The sequence below is a fragment of the Giraffa tippelskirchi genome, chromosome 4, assembly GCF_054371585.1.
Source record: "Giraffa tippelskirchi isolate mGirTip1 chromosome 4, T2T-mGirTip1v1.2.pri, whole genome shotgun sequence".
Lineage (NCBI taxonomy): Eukaryota > Metazoa > Chordata > Mammalia > Artiodactyla > Giraffidae > Giraffa > Giraffa tippelskirchi.
Genome location: NC_137278.1, coordinates 132,389,422 through 132,410,357, shown reverse-complemented (window position 1 = coordinate 132,410,357; position 20,936 = coordinate 132,389,422). Strand labels below are relative to the sequence as shown.

At 47.3% G+C, this 20,936-nt stretch overlaps 1 protein-coding gene and 1 long non-coding RNA gene across 3 annotated transcripts; one reads left to right on the top strand and one right to left on the bottom strand.

The window, feature by feature from the left end:
* Positions 1 to 35: 35 nt before the first annotated feature.
* ARF3 (ARF GTPase 3) lies at positions 36 to 18,715 on the bottom strand. 2 transcript variants are annotated; one of them, XM_081596787.1, is made up of 5 exons: positions 18,577 to 18,715; positions 4,776 to 5,015; positions 3,857 to 3,967; positions 3,499 to 3,623; positions 36 to 2,935 (listed from the first exon to the last, which is right to left on the bottom strand). In XM_081596787.1, the coding sequence occupies exons 2-5, from the start codon at positions 4,921 to 4,923 to the stop codon at positions 2,774 to 2,776; spliced, it is 546 nt and encodes a 181-aa protein (XP_081452913.1). In that variant the 5' UTR covers positions 4,924 to 5,015; positions 18,577 to 18,715; the 3' UTR covers positions 36 to 2,773. The 2 variants fall into 2 exon arrangements, with proteins under 2 accessions (XP_081452913.1, XP_081452914.1); XM_081596788.1 differs by lacking the exon at positions 3,857 to 3,967.
* Positions 18,716 to 18,862: 147 nt separating this feature from the next.
* On the top strand, positions 18,863 to 19,920 carry LOC145547374 (uncharacterized). Its single transcript, XR_014083796.1, has 2 exons — positions 18,863 to 18,971; positions 19,596 to 19,920. It is a non-coding gene; the product is annotated as an uncharacterized LOC145547374 (long non-coding RNA).
* The last annotated feature ends 1,016 nt before the right edge of the window (positions 19,921 to 20,936 follow it).

Genomic DNA, 20,936 nt, shown 5'->3' with positions numbered 1-20,936 from the left:
TGCTGCACATCAAGGATGAAGGTCTGCTCCAAAGCTGCATAAAACAAGTTTAATTTCCAACCAGGGTCACAGTCATTGCGTATCCCACGTTTTGAGCAAGGAGAGAGAAGGTGAGTTATTAAACACATAGAGTCTACATTCCAGAGGAGAAAAACAGAAGAGAAAAACCAGTTCAGAACTGCAGTTACCACTATAACGCCACAAACAAACTTTTAGGGGGGAACAGGGGAAATTTCCAGGGAGAAGAAAGGCTTGAACAAAGGAAAGCAAAAAATTAAACCTACCAGAGGAAAGTAGGGGAGGGAGTGGGTAGAAGTGGAATGAAACACCCAATTCCAAAAGCGCTTTTGGGTGAATGGAAATGTAGAAAGGACCGCCCCTGCCAAGGGCCTAGCAGCCTGGGATACTAACAAGATCACTTACTGCCCCCTGCTGGACAGATCCTTGAGCAGCACCCAGGCAACCTCCAAGACTGTTTCCTAACACCCTCAGCCCCACCAGTCCCTGAAGGCCCCCAAACCAAGGTGGGGGTAGGTCTAAATTGAGAAAAACCCATTTGGGACTGACATCTAACTAGGCAGGGTCAGAGAGGGAGTGATGCGGGAGAGGAGGCAAAGTCCTCACCAACCACAACGATACAGAGTGAGCAATTCTAAGGAAATTTTCCCAAGGAAAAGGGAGACAAACAGGCAACAGCAGTGAAGCAGGTGTGAAGGCAAAGGAAAGAATTCAGGGAGGCAGAGGCAACAGGAGCAGGAACAAAAAAAAATCTGACAAAACAGAGACAAAGGCAAAGTAAAAGTATGAGGGAAGCATCTGTGGGGTCAAGGGAGTGAATACATGTTAAAATGAATCAGAAGCTCCAGCAACCCCTCCCCCCACCCTGCCACCAACCACACATACACACGCATACACACAAAGGCCTAGAGCGCAAGAGATCTGCATACACCCACTGCATCTTGGATAATTAACACATCACTAAGGAGCTGGCACTGAGGGAGACACCCCTGGAACCTCTCTTTCACAGTTCAATCTGAGGTGGGGTAGGGAGTACTGATCCGCCTGTTGTAGACAAAGGTGGCAGGAAGCCTGGCCCCATGGGGTGGGGCTTGGGACAGCCTCTCTGGGAAGGGGTCCCTCAGCCATGCTATGGAGGCCCTGGGCCCTAACATTAGCAAAAAGTTTATGGGCAGCTGTCTTGGAGCTCAGGGCGCAGCCAGCACACACAGGAGCCCACAGAAAAGCCACGGCTTCACAGAAACTGCGGAAGGCAGGAACCCAGGCCAGGATCTCAAGTGCCTCTTTAGACAGAGACACAGTAGCAGCAGCTTCTGAACAACTACGTAATAATGGAGGGAGGCTCGGAAGACCGCTGCATCCCATCAGCACCAACAATCACTTCGGAGCCTGATTTCCTCCATTCCAATGCCCAGATCCATTTATGGGAAGTGGGTGGAGAGGGCAGGGAAAGGCTGTTGGGATGGAGTGGGGAGAGACAGCAGGATGGTCTAAGGGTCTGGAAACAGAAAATTTTCATCTTTCAGCACACCCTGGACTAGATAAAAATGGAGAAGAGGTGGCTTGATGCTGAGGTCTGTTGTGTCACCCCTACTCCCCTGCTCCTCAGTAAACCAGCCAGCCGGCTCTGGTGAGGCCAGCAGAACTACCAGGGTGAGGAAACTTCTGACAAAGGACAGGGGAACCACCCAGGCCCAAGATCAGAAGATGGAAGGGGTAGGAAGGCAGGAATAGGGAAACTGATCTGTGTTTCACCTTCTAATAACAAAAGAGGATGAAGACGGAAAACCTGAGCCCCTCTCCCCAGTGCCCTGGGTCCCAAATACAATCCATGGTCTTGCTATCCCTACCTCCCCGCTCCAGCTCCGAGGAAGAGATCTAAGGATGAGGGGGAGGATCAGCTGAACACTCTGAGCTGATAAAGAGTGAGTGGGCTCCTCTCTCCTTCCACAAAAAGGCAGGGCAGAATGGCATCTCCTTGGGAACAGTCATCTAGAGACAAATGCCACCCCCCTGACCTGAGTGGGGTGGAGAGAGGGATAGAGGAAGATGGTGGCAGAGAAGCCATCATCTGCCCTGTCATCCAGGATAACCTACCTGCAGTGGAGAGGCACCAGCACAGGACTGGGGCAGCCTCCCCTCCACCTCCTTCCCTTTATCTCACCAGCATGGGAGGAGCAGCTGATAGACGAGAGTGGGCAGTGTCCTGGCTCCAAGCCCTGAGCTGCACCCACCTCCTCTACCCGCTCCTTGGCCCCCATATATATCTCTCTATACAGGTATATACACGCGCACACATGCACGCACACAAAGAGAGGCCCGTGCAATTTCCATGTAGAACAGGGGGAGAGCGGCAAAGGAAAGGAAGACGGGGAAGGGGTGAGGGGCCTGTGGGGAGAGGGAAGGGACTCAGATGCCAAGAGTAGAGCAACTAGAGCCAAACGAAGCAAACCGGAGGGAATACCCCAGCCCACCTCCCAAGCCCCAGAGCTTGAGGGGGGGCCCACCCCATGAAACCATAACAACCTTGTTTTTTGTTTTAAATCCGGTAAATTGGAATGATTCATCATCAGGACAGCAACTGGGGACTGGTCATGGATGGGGGAGGGGAGGGCAGGGGAAGCAAGGCTGTTGCTGGGCATGCGGACATGATACCCAGGGCTCTGGCCGCACTGGCAACAGGAAGGAAAAGGGTAGGGCTGGGTCAGGGAGACAGTAGGGGTGGATGGGGTGGTCGGATAGGGCTGTCTGGCTCTCACTTCTTGTTTTTGAGCTGATTGGCCAGCCAGTCCAGGCCTTCGTACAGCCCGTCCCCACTGGTGGCACAGGTGGCCTGAATGTACCAGTTGCGGTGGCGCAGGGAATGCAGGCCCAACTTGTCTGTGATCTCAGCAGCATTCATGGCATTAGGCAAATCCTGGAGCACAAGGGAGACACAAAAAGGAGCCTCAGGATCTTGAAGAAGCTTCTAGAGCACCCACCTAGCAAAGGCAGGTATACCAGCACCCTCTCCTCCTTCTTCAGTGGAGGAACCCAGAGAAAGATCTGAAAGAACCACTTTGGATTTAATCATCCTAGAACTCCAGATCCAAGGCACTAAAGGTCATTCCACTGAGGAGTTGGAAACCAAGTACGGGGTTGGTAGGGAAGTGGAGAAGTGATTCAGACGGGCCGACAATCAGGTCCGTCTGACCGTAAAAGAGAGGGCTGTTCCACTGAAGCAGACAACAGGTGAGATAACAGAGGGGCTGGAGGTATAGGATCTACCACACCAGTCCCTCTGGACAGAAACACTGCTAAGTAAAGCCAGGATAGGGGAGGGGACAAGAAGAGGAGCATAAAGAAGACAGCTAATCATATTTCCTACTTTCCAAATTGAGAGCCTAGTCATAGGGTTTACCACACAATGGGCTCCAAGATCCCATGACTTCCATGGCCAGGCTGCCCTCTCTCAAACACAGAGGCAGGGAGATGCCACACCTGTTTGTTTGCAAAGACAAGGAGCACAGCATCCCGGAGCTCATCCTCCGCCAGCATCCTCATCAGCTCCTCCCGGGCCTCATTTACTCGCTCTCGATCGTTGCTGTCGACCACAAATATCAACCCTAGGGAGGCAGAGCATGGGCTGCAGAGAGACGACAGATCAACTCCCCTCCCCCACCGCAAAGAGAAAATACCCTCCTTATACCCTTCAAATATCTGCTCCCTCTTCTCCTGTCTCCCACCCCTAGGAGCTGCAGCAGGGCAAGAGCTGGCGCCTGGTAACCAAGAATAATAGCCACCCTCTGCTCACACCCAACCAACCCGTGCCAGTCCGTGGGCAATTCACACACCCTACCTTGGGTGTTCTGGAAGTAGTGTCTCCAGAGAGGCCGAATTTTGTCCTGGCCACCCACATCCCAAACTGTGAAGCTGATGTTCTTGTACTCCACTGTCTCCACATTGAACCCTTTGGGGAAAAAACAGACAGTGGTCACTCGGTCAGAAACACCAGGCCTGCAAACGATGCCCCATTGGGTTATTTCTGTTTCCCCCAGGCCTAGCAAAGAAAAGAAAGTAAGGTTCCTTAGACCTGGTGTTCCCTGACTTAGCAGCATTAAGGCCAAAAAGAAAACCTAAGAGAAGCAGCAGAAGAGGACGAAGAGGGCCAGTCAGGAGGTTCCCAATTGCCTGGGTGAGACAATCTTCCCCACTCATTCTCAGTCTTTGACTCTCTCTCCTGCAAAAGAAATGACTCAGCCCCACTCCTGTCCCTGGGCCACCGAGTCGGCCTCAGCTGAGAAGTGGGGCCTGCGAGGCAGAATGGAGAACAAGAAGTGGGTGACAGTCCCGGAGCCCTGAAAGCAGAACCAGCTGATGATGGTGACAGAGCTGCTTCCACGAGGCAAATGCTCTCCCTCCCAGAGGCAGGTCTTAACCAGGATCAGGGCCACCGAGGATCTAAATTGAAGCAATTCCAGGCCTCTGGCAGGAACATCAAAGCTCTTCACCTGCTTTTCAAACAACAGAGAACAAACCAGCTCAGTGCCTGAGGGCCACTGTTGGGTGCCAGGCTGCCCAAGTTCCCTCATCAGAGAGGGCCACGGTAGGTGTGTAAACGGCAGGCCCAGCACCTGCTAGGAAGCTAAATAACCACGCTTCCCTGAACCCCACAGACAGTAAGGACTTGCCTGGTGGCCAGGTGGGGGATCCAGGAATAGGCCCCCTGTCTGGCTCAGTGGTGGGCATGAGAGCCTCCATCTGAGCTTTGCCCTTACCAATGGTGGGGATGGTGGTGACAATCTCGCCCAGTTTCAGCTTGTACAGAATGGTGGTCTTTCCTGCGGCATCCAGGCCCACCATCAGGATGCGCATCTCCTTCTTCCCAATCAGGCTCTTGAGAAGGTTTCCAAAGATGTTACCCATGATCACAGCAGTCGCTTTCTGAGGACAGTAGGGTGCAGTGGCGGCAGTGGCAGTCTGGTTCCGGCCTGGACCCTGGTATGGAGGACTTGATCCTAGGCAAAGAAATGCAAACTCACTACCACCATCTGCTTGTCAGGATTTCACGCTAACAGGACTGGCCAAAGTCATGGCTGGAGTTCTTTTATGACAAACCGAGAGCCTGAGCATACCATGAAGATCAAGGCCCACTTAGATCCTGAGCCTTTGGGAGTAGAGACAAAGCAGTGAACACTCAGGACCCTTGCTTCTGCCAGTAATCTACCCAGGTGACTCTGGATGAGTTATTTCACCTGTTCTTATCTGCACCTGTAAATGGAGGAGGTTGAACTAGATGATTTCTAAAGTCCCTTCAGTCCTGACATTCTATACTGTATCCCAAGGCATAGGGAGATCATTAATGCCCCCCCTTCCCCCAGTCTTGCCCTGAGACTTCTGGAAAGGGTGGGAGAGGAGGGAGTGGAATGAGGAGTGGCTCTTTGTGACTCCTGACAAGGTTCAGGCTTGTCAGGTTCCCAAGGTTTATGCTCTCAGCCCTAATCAAGAGATTCTGCTTCTTCCCTTCCTATATTTCTACGCTTTCCTTCTACACACCAAAATTAACCAGGAAGAAGTAAGAAAGCAGCACTCCTAAGAAAAGCTGATCCTTTCCACTCTGTGAACTACCAGCTGCTAAAGCCGTACTCGGTGCATACAACAGTGAGCTGAGAGCTGGGAAGTGGGATGTGGAGAGGCTCCCCCTCATTCCTCAGCCAGGTAGGTCCTGGGCTCCCATGGTCCCTCCCAGGACAGCTGCTCCACATGGTCACCTGCAATGAGGCAGTCAGATCATTCTCTGCTTCTGCTCTAACCCTCTTCAGTCTATTCTCCACAGAGCAGCCAGACTGATTTTAAAACCAAAACCAGGTCACGGTGCTCCTCTGTTCAAAACCCTCTCTGGGCTTCGTATCTCCTTTTCTGTAAAACCCAAAGCCATACATGGCCTACAAAGTCCGCACAGTCTGCATTCCCGCTTCTTCCATAGGTCTCCTACTACTCTCCCCTGTGCGTACTCCACTTCAGTTCCCCAACACTCTCCTCTCTCAAAGCTTTTGTCCTTGCTCTTCACTCTGCCTGGAAGGCTCATCTCCCAGAGAGCCTTCATGGAGCTCTTCCTCGCTTCCTTCAGGCATCTGTTCGACTGTCCCTTTATCAAAGAGGCCTTCCACAACCACCTATCTCACTCACACACACACTTCTCTAACCCATTATTCCACTTTTTCCTCATAGCATTTATCACCATCTGACACGCTCCGTATTTCTTTCCTTCTGTACTGTTTTTCTCCTCCTACTATAAAGTCAGTTCCTTATCTATTTTGTTCCCTGCTGTGTTCCTGGTGCCTTGACTAGTGCCTGGCACACAGTGGTTGGATAACTGAATTAACTCACAAGGTCTCTACCAACCTCACTAGCAGCTCACGCGGGTTAGACCACTTCTGCCTCATACATCATTGGTGGAAACGAAGGGAGCAGTTAGAACACTACAAAAGTACAAAATGCCTATCTGCCAACTTTGCCCACCGCCCCAGACTGACAGAATCATAGAGTCATTCATTTCTTCTCTTCTTCTCTCCCATCTGGATGGCTCAGGACAGCCACAGAAATGAATCTTTGAAACAACAATGAAACAGGGGTTCAGAATCACCCATGCTAGCCAGTTCTCTGTGCCTGCGGGAGCCAATGCGTCAGTGGCAGCTTATTCAGCAATCACCATATGCCAGCTGCTGGCGTTCTCCACGGTGTGGGAACCAGAGGAACACATATGCACACCACAAACCCAGCAGGCAAAGGAACAGGTCAAGACAGAGTGCACCCAAACCCAAGAATGTGAAAGGTGGATAGGGAGGAATCCTATTTTCAAGCTAAAGCACAGGGGTTTGGTGGGAGTTTAGCTGTTTTTTTCAAAAACTATTTTAGGTTTATTTGTTTCCTACTCTCCTCAGCTTGCAGCGAATTCCAGACTAGTAAAAAGGAGCCAGATCAATGGCCCCTGGAGACCAAAGTACTAGTTTGTCCAAAAAACAGAAACAATGAGTGCTTACAGAGTGTTTCATCTTCAAAGAGCTCCGCAGACATTCACTAATAAGCCAGGCGTGGCGCTCTGGGTAGGTTCCACAGATGAGCCCAGCCCCTGACCCAGAGGGCTCACACCCCAGGCGGAGGGCCTGGCTCAACTTTAGGGCACAACTTCAGCCAAGTCGCCCACTAGCCATCCACCCAGCCCCTCCTGCCTCAACCACCCAGGCAGACGGATTCCTGAGGCAGGAGGGGAAACCTACCCAGCTAGTAAGATCAGATCCTACCAACTCTAGTAATCCGTGTTTGTCAGACTTCTGGTTCTGATGCCTTCACTTTCAGAAATTTACACCTTCCCCAAGTCCTCCTAGTTTTTATCTTGTTTCCCACTCACGTGTCCTTTCCTTTAGCTCCAGATGACACTTTGCTTTAAAGCTTAGGTAATAGGCTTTGGCCCAGATTCTGAACTGATTTTATACCACACGTTTATCTTGCCATCCTTCATGCCTAGAAGTATTGCTGATTAAATGATTACCAACTGTGAGTAAAGCAGTGGCTTAAAGCGAGCCCTTGCCCCAGAACATGCACACATTGTCCTTTGGTTTGCTTCTTTGCTAAGCTATCACACTGAAGTCTTAGTTCAAAAGCAGATCCCAGTGTTACACTGATTTCTATTTCCTGGCAAGCTACATAAAGGCCCCTGAATTATCTGAACCATTCAAGTGGCACTACGTTGTGGAGTTTTTCCTGCTAAATCTGTGCAGGATTACTGTCTCCCCAATTTAACCATGTACTCACCATGTGCAAGGACTATGCCTTTTATTTATTTTGGATCTTTCCTTGCTCCCAGTGCCAAGCCCCGCTATAGGAGCTCAAGCAAGCACATTGGCTGATTTAAGCCTCATCTAAGGCTTATATCATTTCTTCTGTCCTAGCAGTACTCGGTATCTTGGTGTCTCCATGTGGTGCACAGATGGCTGCTCAGCTTTCCTGTCAATTCCTGGCCATTTTCCACACATACTGACCTTAAGACTGGTTTGGGAAAGCCATGAAAGGACAAGAAGACTAAAAGTGGTAAAATTTTCTCTTGGCATTTAAAACTCAATGGGGCTGGCAGATAACTAATGAAATATTCAAGTAGTTACCATGTGTCCCCCATGGCACCCCAGGGCCTTGGAATTAATGAACATTACAACTCTTCTTTAATATAATCAGGAGCTGGACTCAGATGAACAGTCCAAAGCAAGTGTTGGCTTTCTTGTCTTGGCTTTCCTTGTTCCTGTCTGTTTCCAGATGGCATGCTACCCCAACCACCAGGATGGTGGCAACTTTCAGCTCTGTGCCATGAACATACACGTATGGCTATATAGTCAGCTCTCACTTTCACCACACTGCATTGCTAGAAGCAGCTCTGGGAAGCAGAATGGCAAACAAACTAACCTCGGATTGTCTATGTACTGTATAGCCTATAGTCATTCTCTTTTGCCACAGATGGCACTCCTGTGTCAATAGGGCAAAATACCAGGGTTCCATGGGCTGGGAGAAACAGGAAGCAGTTAAGACTGAAGGTGAGTGGCTCAAGATGAAAAATGGAATACAGCAATATCTCTATTAACAAAAAGGATATCTCAACATTCTCTTGTACAGTTACAAACTTTGTTATCAGTGGTAAAAGTAGCAACAGGAACTCTAAAAATGTGTTTTAGCACAATCTGTGTTGGACAGTGCAGTTCAATCGGGCACACTGACTGATGTAAGCCTCACCTGAGGATGTTCTCACTGACGATCACTTACGACCCCCAATCCCTCCCTCCCACCCCTACCCTCCCAGGAGAGGCAGGCTGTTGCTGTCACTGACTGTTCAGTCACTTTGACTTGAGGCCTGTCTGCCTCACACTCCAGGTGATTCTGAGAGTCACAGCTCAGTCTGCCACACACACTCCCCATTCTTTGTCACAGGCATGTGTCCTGAGACACCCCTGAGGGGACTCCTGATCCAGCACCTCCTTTTCAGGCTGCATGGGCTCAGGGAAAAGAAGACCGGAGTCTCCCAAACCCTCTGCTGCCAGGCAGAGTGCACAAAAAGCAGCTATATTCCCAGACGATTTTCAAATTGAGACATCACTAATAAAGATGCTATTTTTAGCACAGCCAATGGAATAGACCAAAAATTTAGGGAAACCAAAGCAGGGTCTGCCTGTATTTGGTTTCCTTAATGCAGCTGGCTTGTGACCTATATAAACTTTCCAAATTTTTGTCTCAAGAGCACTGTAATCAGCACACAAAAACTCGTAGATTAGTATCTCAATGGCTTCTATTAAACTCAAAGATTTCCCAAAGCCAAGAAACAGCTTCTGATGTCAGTTTCCACTCATTCATTAAACGTTTATTAAGTATAATGAACTAGAGATACAGAGAAAGACAGTTTCTGCCTTCATGAAACTCAGTCAATGGGAGAGAAAGACTAGGAAACAGAGGATTACAGTGTGAGGCTAAGACTGGGATAAGCACATAGTATTATGGGGAGAAAAAGCTAGGGCAGTTAATCAAGACTAGAGGATGAAGGCCAATTCCAAGACATGACTCTCTGGTCACACCTGAGCTGACTCTTAAAGGAAGACTATGAATCAGTCAGACATTAAAGAATAGGGAAGGCAGAAGAGGGAAGAGTGTATGCACAGGCATAAAGATGAGTTAGAACAGTGATTAGCCAAAGCCAGGTGCAACCAGGAGGTCATGTATGTGGATGCAGCATCATGAGTAAAAAGAAGGGATGAGGCTGGAGAGGGAAGCAGGAGCTGGATCATGAAGGGCCCTAAAGGTAATATTGAGTAACACGATCAGATATGTGCTTTAGAAAGATCATTCTGACACCAGTTTAGGGAATAAGTTAAAAGGGGGAAAGACGGAGGGAAAGAGACCACTTGGGAGGTCCAGTAATACAGATAAGAAATCGAAAGTTCTCAGAGGGGTGGGATGGGGAAGGAGGTGAGAGGGAGGTTCAAGACGGAGAGGACATATGTATACCTATGGCTAATTCATGTTGATGTTTGACAGAAAACAAAAAAATTGTGTACAGCAAGTATCCTTCAATGAAAAAAAAATGAATTTAAAATTTTAAATAAATAAAATTAAAAGAGAGAAAAAAAAAAGAAATCAAAAGTTCTGAAACAGACGTGGCAATAGAGAGCACAGGACAGATTTGAAACACCAAAATAGTAGACTCCACAGGATTTGATAGCTGATTATAGTAGGGCGAGGAGAGTCAAAGATGACTCCCAGGTTTCTGGCCTGTGTGAGTCAGTGGCACTTCTTTAGACTGGAAACACTATAGGAACAGATCTGGCAGCGAAGATGTTTGTTTTTAGATTAATTTTGAAGTGCTAAGGTCTGAAGATCGGGAGAAAAGTCTGGTCAGGGTATTTGGAATCATCTGCATAGACAGTAACTGAAGCCCCAAGAGTCGCCAAGAAGATTCAGGGCGGCAGCATTTCCTGGCTGCCTGCCCCACAGACACTTCCCTTCTTTCTTCTAACAGAACCCCTCATTTGTTCAGATGTTGGCAGGCAGTGGTTAAGCTACCCCTCCCCAGCCCTAGGGTACGAAAGCTGATCAGCAAAGGCTGTGGGCATTTCACTTCTGTCACCATGATTTGAGTTACAAATGGTCAAGTACTAATTCTGGGCAATAAGGTGTAAGAAAAGTCTACTGGGAATATCTGGGAAAAATTTCCTCAATCTTAAAAAAGAACATATATCAATGTCTTCTTCTCTAGCCTTTGGATGTTAATGTAGAAGGGCGAGACGCTGGAGTAACCCTGAGTATATGAAGGGACAGACACAAGAACACGAGGATATCAGAGCAGAAAAACTTGGATCCTACCAGTGTTTAGTTGGTAGATCAAAAAAAATTGTAAGAAGAAATGTTCTACCCCTGGACTCCTTCTGCATGTGGTAGACTATGTGCCTGTGTGCTAAGTTGCTTCAGTTGTGTCTGACTCTCTGCAACTCCATGAACCACAGCCCACCAGGCTCCTCTGTCCATGAGATTCTCCAGGGAAGAGTACCGGAATGGGTTGCCATGCCCTCCTTCAGGGTATCCCCTGACCCAGGAATTGAACCTGAGTCTCCTGGATTGCAGATGTATTCTTTACCCACTGTGTCACCTGGAAAGCCTTGTGATAAAATATACATAAAATTTACCATTTTAACCATTTTTAAGTTTAAGTGTACAGTTCAGTGGCATTAAGTACAGTTACACTGTTGTGCAACCATCACCACCATGCATCTCCAGAACTTTTTCATCTTCCCAAGCTGAAACTCTACTTGTTAAACAATAATGCCCCTCCCCTACCCGCTGGAAACAATCACTATACTTTCTGTTTCTGAATCTGACTATTCTAGGTACCATGTTAATGTGGAATCAAACAATATTTGTCCTTTTGTGTCTGGCTTATTTCACCTAATTTCCTGCTAGATGTTTAATAAATCCTCTGATTATCTGAGCCACAGTGTGTTTTCTTTTTTCTTTTCTTTCGTTTTTTATTTTGGCTGTGCTGAGTCTTCGTTGCACATGAGCTTTCTCTAGCTGCGATGCTCAGGCTCTAGAGGGTGGGCTCACTAGTTGCAGCACACAGGCTTAGCTGCCCTGAGGCATGTGGGATCATCCCAGACCAGGGACAGAACCCAAGTTCTTTGCATTGGAAGACGGATTCTTAACCAGTGGATCACCAAGGAAGTCTTTCACAGGTGTGTTTTCTATCTTTTGCAACTGATACATCCTAATCTATATATCTAGAGAGAGTGTGTATGCTGAGACAGGAGAAAAGCCCAAAGGTAGAAACCTGGGGCACATCAACATTTAAAACAAAAAAAGGCCAGAAAAGAGAGTAAAAAACAACCAAAAGGGTAAAAAGGAAATCAAGAGAATAAGGCATCAGAGACACCAATGAGGAAAGAAAAAAAAAGGAGGGTCAAAGGCTATGAAAAAGTCAAATTAAGATAAGGCCTGAAAGATACCTACTGAACTTAGCTACTAGGCAATCAATGAATGGCCTTGTTATAAATTAGAACATATGACTAAAATTAGTCTCCACTTAACTAACAGCATTTAGGTTTGAGTCAGAATCGTTAAACACCAGTTTCCCTTCTAGTCCGAGAGGAAGACTCCAGTGCAGGATAACTTGAAGGAAGCCACAAAGTCAAGCGAAGGATTCTAAACTGCCCTGATAGACCCAAACACCAGGGAAGGGTATGGCTTTTCCCAAAGACAAACCTCAGCAAGTGAGTCAGAACAGAACCTCAAGTCTGTTTCAGAATACATGACCTAGCTAGATAAGACAGTGACCAAATAAAAACTAGACTCATTTATTTCCCTGGAACATTCTGCGGCACTGCCCTCTAATCAAAGCTTTCAGTGTGCCCTATTCTTAGAATTTGACCAGCTTACAACTGTACCATATCCTGATATTTGATGGCTGCTCCAATGCCCACATCTCTAGCCTTGGATATCCAGTACACTGTACCTTCCTAATTATAAAATCACTGAAATCCCATGGGTAATCAGCCTAAAGCCCTAGTAAACCTTTGCCCCAATCTGGTCCCACTATGCAGGTCAAGATGGAGCTGCCAGTGAACAGATGAAACAGGAGGCCATGATTTGGACAAGGCCACCCGTAACAGCTGGATCATCGAAAAAGCAAGAGAGTTCCAGAAAAACATCTATTTCTGCTTTATTGACTATGCCAAAGCCTTTGACTGTGTGGATCACAAGAAACTGTGGAAAATTCTGAAAGAGATGGGAATACCAGACCATCTGACCTGTCTCTTGAGAAACCTGTATGCAGGTCAGGAAGCAACAGTTAGAACTGGACATGGAACAACAGACTGGTTCCAAATAGGAAAAGGAGTACGTCAAAGCTGTATATTGTCACCCTGCTTATTTAACTTATATGCAGAGTACATCATGAGAAACGCTGGGCTGGAAGAAACACAAGCTGGAATCAAGATTGCCGGGAGAAATATCAATAACCTCAGATATGCGGATGACACCACCCTTATGGCAGAAAGTGAAGAAGAACTAAAGAGCCTCTTGATGAAGGTGAAGGAGGAGAGTGAAAAAGTTGGCTTAAAGCTCAACGTTCAGAAAACTAAGATCATGGCATCTGGTCCCATCACTCCATGGGAAATAGATGGGGAAACAGTGGAAACAGTGTCAGACTTTACTTTTTTGGGCTCCAGAATCACTGCTGATGGTGACTGCAGCCATGAAATTAAAAGACGCTTACTCCTTGGAAGGAAGGTTATGGCCAACCTAGATAGCATGTTTAAAAGCAGAGACATTACTTTGCCAACAAAAGTCCGTCTAGTCAAGGCTATGGTTTTTCCAGTGGTCATGTATGGATGTGAGAGTTGGACGGTGAAGAAAGCTGAGCGCCGCAGAATTGATGCTTTTGAACTGTGGTGTTGGAGAAGACTCTTGAGAGTCCCTTGGACAGCAAGGAGATCCAATCAATCCATCCTAAAAGAGATCAATCCTGGGTGTTCATTGGAAGGTCTGATGTTGAAGCTGAATCTCCAATACTTTGGCCACCTCATGCGAAGGGTTGACTCATTGGAAAAGACCCTAATGCTGGGTAGGATTGGGGGCGGGAGGAGAAGGGGACGACAGAGGATGAGATGGTTGGATGGCATCACCGACTCGATGAACATGGGTTTGGGTAGACTCTGGGAGTTGGTGATGGACAGAGAGGCCTGGCGTGCTGCAATTCATGGGGTCGCAGAGAGTCGGACACGACTGAGCGACTGAACTGAACTGAACTGACCCGTAACAGAGCAGCCTAAGGATACAGAAGACAGGGAATGTCCTACCTTGGGGGCTAAGAGCCTTCTGTGATCCCTTAGCACCTCAAACACACTTCTACTCTAGGACTTACCACAGAATGTTTTATTTACCTTGGTGTGTTTTGCTTTCCAGAGCTGGAACCTCCCAAATAATGTGCCTTTAATGTAATACAGGTCAGCTGAAGATGCTGATCCCATCAATACTGGATAGCTAGGGCTTAGAGTGGCTAGAGCCCATGGGCCAGTCATCTCAGGTTGCAAGCAGCTATGCCTATTTCACTATTACCATTTTCTCAGGACACCACGGTGGGAAAACAACACTAGACTCTCAGTCCCTTGACAGCTGGGACTGTGCCTTATTCATGTTTCATGCTCCCAGCATCCAGCTTCATGACTGATCTGTAGCTAGTGACTGATATACTTGTTGTTGAACTCAGTTTTACTGATGGTGGCCAATGCTTGTGAGGTTGAGGAAGACAGTATTCTATAGGTGATCTTCAATCCTTTTCCTGTAACTGATAAACTAGAAAAGTGGCTTCCATGTTCTCAGAGCCTGCCTAGGGGAAAGGGAGAACTATCTGAGAGGTTCTGATTATGGTCTGCCACTCTCCACCACTACCACAGCAGCACTGCTTTTATCCATTTTACGTATTAGACTTCAAAAAAGATTTTATATAAGGTAGGGTTAGGTTCCTTTTTTTGAAAAAGGGGAGGATGAAGAATTAAATCACTCCAACAGAAAGCTAATATTCTTCTGCATCCTAAATCATGCTGAAATTTAAACATTCATGCTTGACACGCTTGTGTTTAAGCTCATAAAGGACAGGTTATGGAAATTTCCTGGCAGTCCAGTGGTTAGGACACTGCAATTTCAATGCCAAGGGCCTGGGCTCAATCCCTGGTTGTCTAGGAACTAAGATCCGCCACGCCCCGTCATTTCAACTTTCTTTAGGAATATGGTGATAGCCGTGGATCCCTGATATCTTGAGCTATTTCTTTTTCTGGTCCATCTGATGCAGCAGGTCCTTTGCAGAAGTCCATGACAAATCTCTAACACCTTCACAGAATCCCTACCTCAGTCAGTTCTTTCCTAGACTATAAGACAAAGCCTTCAAACATTTGTAGAACTCTTTCCAAATGCTCCCCATGTCCTTTCATTATCCAAAAGCTTTATTAGCACTCTACCTATATTTGCAACAGATATTGGAAAAAGCATAATAGACAGATTTATAGACATTGCAACTCTGGACCTTAATACAGTACATTCTGAAACAGAGGCAGACATTTAAAGGAGATATGACTAAGTGAAAAGAGTGGCCCAGGAAATGGAGGATGCTGAAATACCAAGATCTAAAACAATGGGACCCAGGAATCTAAATGCCTGACATAGGCCAATTAGGGTGCTCTTTCATGGAAGAGTCAGCCATTACCTCAGAGTCACGCTGACTTTTGAATCATGAACACTATTCCTGAGCCCCCACATCCTCACTCTACATCCCAGTTGATGGATCAGGGCCCCTGCCTTGCTCCAGCTTCACCTCCCACTCAGGCAACAGGAGCTGCCTCTGTGAGGCTGATGCTGAAAAAAGATTTCATTGCTCATAAGCCTACGACCAGCACAGAAAGTCATGGTAACAATCACCCCTCTACACAGGCGCTACAGGCAGCAAGTTGTTCTTTTGTAAACCTCCTCTTTTTTAAGGCAGCCCTGAGGGCTCATGTTATTATTACTGTTATGATGGTGATTATTAATAGCAGCTAACATTTACTTGAGGCTTACTACGTGTGCTTTGTATAATCCTAAGCACTTTGTATATGTTATCTCATTTAATTCCCATGCCAACACTATGAACAGATACTATCATTATCATACTCTTCACAGATGAGGAAAATGAAGCTAAGAGAGACAAATAATTTCACCAAAATCATACAACTAGTAATTAGCAGAGGCATGATTTGAACCCAACTGCGTCCAATTCCAAGGTCCACGCTCTTAATTATCATACCATGTAACAAAAATGGTGAAAAAAACTATGTTGTACACCTGAAACAAACACAATATTGTAAATCAACTATACTGCAATTTAAAAAATGTGAGGGACTTCCCTGGTGATCCAGTGGTTAAGACTCTGCACTTCCACTGCATGGGGCACAGGTTCGATCCCGGGTCAGGGAAGTTCTGCAGTAGCCACACAAAAAAAATGGTGAGGAGAGTGAAATACAGTGATATGTTTTGAGTCTCAGGCCTCTTGAAATCCATTTCTAAAGGTATATGGGGGAGTATAGTTCCCTCAGTCATTGACTCAGTTTTAACAAATCTGGTTTTAGAGAACTTCCTTCTAACCAATAAATCCCACCCTCTGTCTTCTGAGTCCATTTCCTCTATTATGACTCCAGCGGAAGAAAGTAGCAGAGACAAACACACTTCATGACTCTTTGTGCACTTAAGACTTCACTTCCACTCTTTCTAGCCTGCTGTCTGTCCTCCTTTACACTTGTATTCAGCTTAATAGCAGCTACCGTTCATTGCCACCAATTCTATGCCAGGTACCAGATACATACACTGGCTCCCTTCTCCGTAATTATCAGGAACTCAGTCTGCAGACAACTCTGCAGGACCTAGGTCTAAAGGAGAGACTCCTTTGCCCAAAACAGGGAAGCAGGAGATCTGGGATTTCTGCTAAATAATGACTCTGTGTTCTAATACTTTTCTTTTGGGGTCTTACTTTCATTATCCACAACTGTTTTGTGCCTCTCAGGAAATGGGGAAAGACTAAGACTTCTTAATTACAAAGGGTGAAGACCTTTACACCCTCACTCAGCTATCTTCAGGCACTCACTATGACAGCCAAGCCATCTGTTCCTTTCCTTAAACAGTGGTCAGAAATCCTGAGTTCAGGACTTCCTGGGTTTGATCCCTAGTCAGGGAACTAGATCCCACAACTATGAGTTACCATGCCCACCCTGCATTCCTCAACTAAAGATCCCAAGTGCCACAACTGAGACCCAGTGCAGCCAAATAAATAAATAAATATTTTTAAAAAAAAACAAAAAGAAAGAAAGAAAAGAAAACCTGAGTTCTATTCATTCACATTCAGTATTCATGAGTGCTTACTGTGTGCACAGGCAGTGTGGGGGACACAAGATGAGATCCAGTTCCTGCACTCAAAGTTTTGCCTCTTTGGAAAAGCAAGACATACGCATAAAAATTTTGACTACAAAAGAAAAATGTTTTTTGATTACCCAAGGCAATAACTCTATGCTGGGAGGCAGGAGGAATGTTAATATGTGATACAAGAGGACCCTTCCAAGCTAAATCCAAGGTCAAAGATCCAGTCTGTGAAAAGATGGATCAGTTTCTTTCATAGAAGGAGCTTTTATAGACATGGTATTCAAACCCAAGTCTAATGCACAATGACCAATTCACTGACCCATTCCAGTCATAGAAAGTGGAGACACTTACCCCAACAACAAGCTCAAGACAAAATGGTAGCAAATACTGTCAACACCTGAATAGGGATAGGGAAGGAAGTATGCAGACCCTAGCTGCACTGACCTAAGCAATCAGACTCCTGCAGCAGATCTCCTACCAAATAAAACTTTCATGCCACGGACCAGGAGTGACCCAATCCAACAGCGACGGAGACAGGTTTTAAGTTACACTTCGCCCTCACCCGATGACCTCACTATTTCTTCTCACTCCTGACCACATACCACACTCCTCCAGGCCTAGCCAGAGGGAGACCAGCGGTAATACAACCCAGAAAGAAGGGAACTCTCCCCAAAGAGGAGCTACAACTTGGTTAATCAAGTGGCCCGGTTTTAACAGGGAATTCCATCCTACCCCTCACCCCCACCTTCTTCCCTCAAACACTGGTGTAAGCAACGGCTCCATTTTCGGTTCCGGGAATCCTGGTACTTCCTAAAGAATGAAAGCGGATTGGAAGACCGAAACTCAAAGCCAGCGACCAGAAGCTCCCTCCTCCTGTGAGACCGCCCCCGCTACGCCTGGGGGAGGAAGGCACCACCTCTCTTCTCCAAGCAAGACCAGATCCCCCTCCCCCTTCTGCTGCCTCCTCTCTTCTGGCTCCCCACCTGCTGCCCTCTTCTCAACATGCAGTTCCCAGGACCCGAAAGCTCAACCTCCACCAGAATAGTGCCCCTGGGGTGTCACACTAGCCTGTGTTCCAGGTTAATCCCTAACCCCACTACGGACCCCTGCCCCACGATAGGGGGAGGGGTGTCACCATAGCAAGGCTTCTCTCTGTTCTATTACCAAGGTGAGAGCGGAAAGCGGGTAGGAAAAAGCGCTATTCCCTAGTCCTTTAATAGGAAAAGAATACAAGTCATCGCCTCCCCCACGTCACCTCACCCAGGACTGCTTTCCTCCCCCTCAACCTCGACCCTTCAAAAGCCCATCTCCTGCAGGCGAGGAGGTCCTCACTGCAGCCCAGGTCGCCCCCTTGTGCGAGGCAGAGGACAAAACCGTGTGCGCCCCCCACCCCCACACCAGCTCAGCGTCCTTCAAATGCGGGGGCAGGCGTGTGGCTGGCCCGGCGCCCCCTCTCCGAGCTCTCGGGAGGTAAGGACCACACCGCTCTATGTCAAGCAGTGCCGGGCGAGCGAGCGGAGAGCGGGACGAGGGGGCTCTATCCTCGCAGCCCCCCACCCCAAGCCTCTCCTCTACCCGGACCCGCCTTCCTTCCTCCAATCCCCTCACCTGTTCCTGCTCCCAGCTCCGCCGCTGCGGCCGCCGCCTCCGCCCCCACAGGCTCCGCTCGGCCCTCGCTCCACTCTCTCCGGCTCCCTCAGCCGATTTCAGCGCGGCTGCTCCCCTGGCCTCGCTCCCGGGTCCCTCCTTCCTGCCCTCCACCTAGCACCGGAAGCCGCGACGGCGACAGGAGCTGTGCGGCGCACCCCCACCCCCAGACCGGGATACTTCCCACCTCCCCGATCGCGCGAGAGCTGCGCACCGGCGAGCGGCAGATCTCGCGAGATTCATCACCATGGCAGCGGCTGCAGCAGAAGCAGCCGGTATTAGAGACGAAGTTCGGGCGCGGTCCGATGTGGGGGCTGGAATCTGTGGGCGGTGGTGGCGGAAGCTAGGGAATGGAGGTGAGACAGTGGAGACAGGTGAGAAGCCCCAGGGCTATGCCTGTTATTTAAGGACTGGGACGGCGAAGTGGGCGCAGTGGAGACTGGGACTCCTTGAGCAGTCAGGAAGCAGGAGAATGAGTGAACATCTCTTGCTTTGGACCTTACTCCTTCAGCTCTCCTTTTCATTTCTTAACCAGGAATAGGTGCAGGCCTCCGAGAGCCCTCACTGCACCATTGTTGCTACTCACTGCTAAGACTAGGTTGCTGGGGAGACTGAATCAAGAGATCTTTTCCATAGGGAAGAGGGAGAGTGATGAATTTAAGAGACTGAAGGAAACAACTGGACACTGGGCCAGTTAGGAAGTTGGAACTTGAAAGACAAACACTTGAGGCCTAGTATTCAGAGGTGTGGTTTGAGGAAGTATACCTAGATGAATATGAATTTTAGTATTACAAAGAAAGTGAGGGATTTTGCACCTGTGTTTCTCTATTCCTGCCCACTCCCACTTTCATCACACTCATTTTTGCACCTGGTCTAGACATGCAGAGTTACCTTGGAACAGTCACAGCTGTGATACAAGAGCAGCACTAGTAATGCTAAGCACAGAAGGTTCTTGAAACGCCCTTTCTCCTCATTTACAGCAGTACAGATTTTCCTTGGCTTACAGTGATGGACAGGGAGGCCTGGCGTGCTGCGATTCATGGGATCACAAAGAGTTGGACACGACTGAGCACCTGAACTGAACAGTGGGGTTACATCCCAATAAACCCATTGTAAGTTGAAAATATCTAAAGTCGAAAGTGCATTTACTGAACATCATAGCTTAACCTAGCCTGCCTTAAACATGTTCAGAATATTTACATTAGCCTACAGTTGGGCAAAATAATCTGAAAAAAGCCTATTTTATAATTGTGTTGAGTATCTTATGTAATCTATTGAAGATTAAACTTAAAGTGGGAAACAGAATGGTTGTAAGTGTATCAATTGTTTATCCTTGTGATGGTATGGCTGACTGGGAGCTGCAACTCACTGCCACTACTGGGCATCACAGGAGAAAATCATACCACATGGCCTGGGAAAAGATCAAATTCAAATCACAGTTTCTACTCAAGGCATATCACTTTTGCACCATCATAAAGTAAAAAAAAAAAAGCATTAAGTGGAACCATTGTAAGTTTGGGCCATATGTATAAGGAAACACATGGCTCTTCCCTAAAGCTTGAGCCAAAATTGTTGATTTTTTTAATTTGATTTTTTGGGGCCTTATTTCTTGTCTCCTTCCAAGAAGAACTAGACTGGTAGATAACTGTCTACTCCTTGTCCTCATCAATCTCAGGTATATACATTCACCAACCCCTTCCTCTTATCCCAGTCTGTTTTCGCTCTTTTTTAACCTGGAGAATAACACAACCCTAGAATGTGAAGTCAACAGAAACTTAATTTAAGATCGTGAAGGATGAATGATAACCTATATGAGAAAAGAATCTAAAAAAGAACGAATATGTGTGTATGTATAACTGAATCACTTCACTGTATACCTGAAACTAACACATTAGTTTAGTTAATCAACTCTGTGTGCTAAGTCACTTCAGTCATGTCCAACTCTTTGCAACCCTATGGAATGTAGCCTGCCAGGCTCCTCCGCCCATGGGATTCTCCAGGCAAGGATACTGGAGTGGGTTGCCATTCCCTTCTCCAGAAGAGCTTCCCAACCTAGGGATAGAATCTGGGTCTCCAGCATTGCAGGCAGATTCTTTACCATCTGAGCCACCAGGGATGCTCCTAAAATCAACTATACGCCAATAAAAGTAAAATATTATTTTTAAAAAAGTGGGTGAAGGATGGTCAAAAACAGACTTGTGGTTACCATATGAGAAACATTGGGGGGGGGGAGGGATAAATCAGGAGTTTGAGATTAAAATATACACACTACTATATATAAAATAGATCACCAACAAGGACCTACTGTACAGCACAGGGAA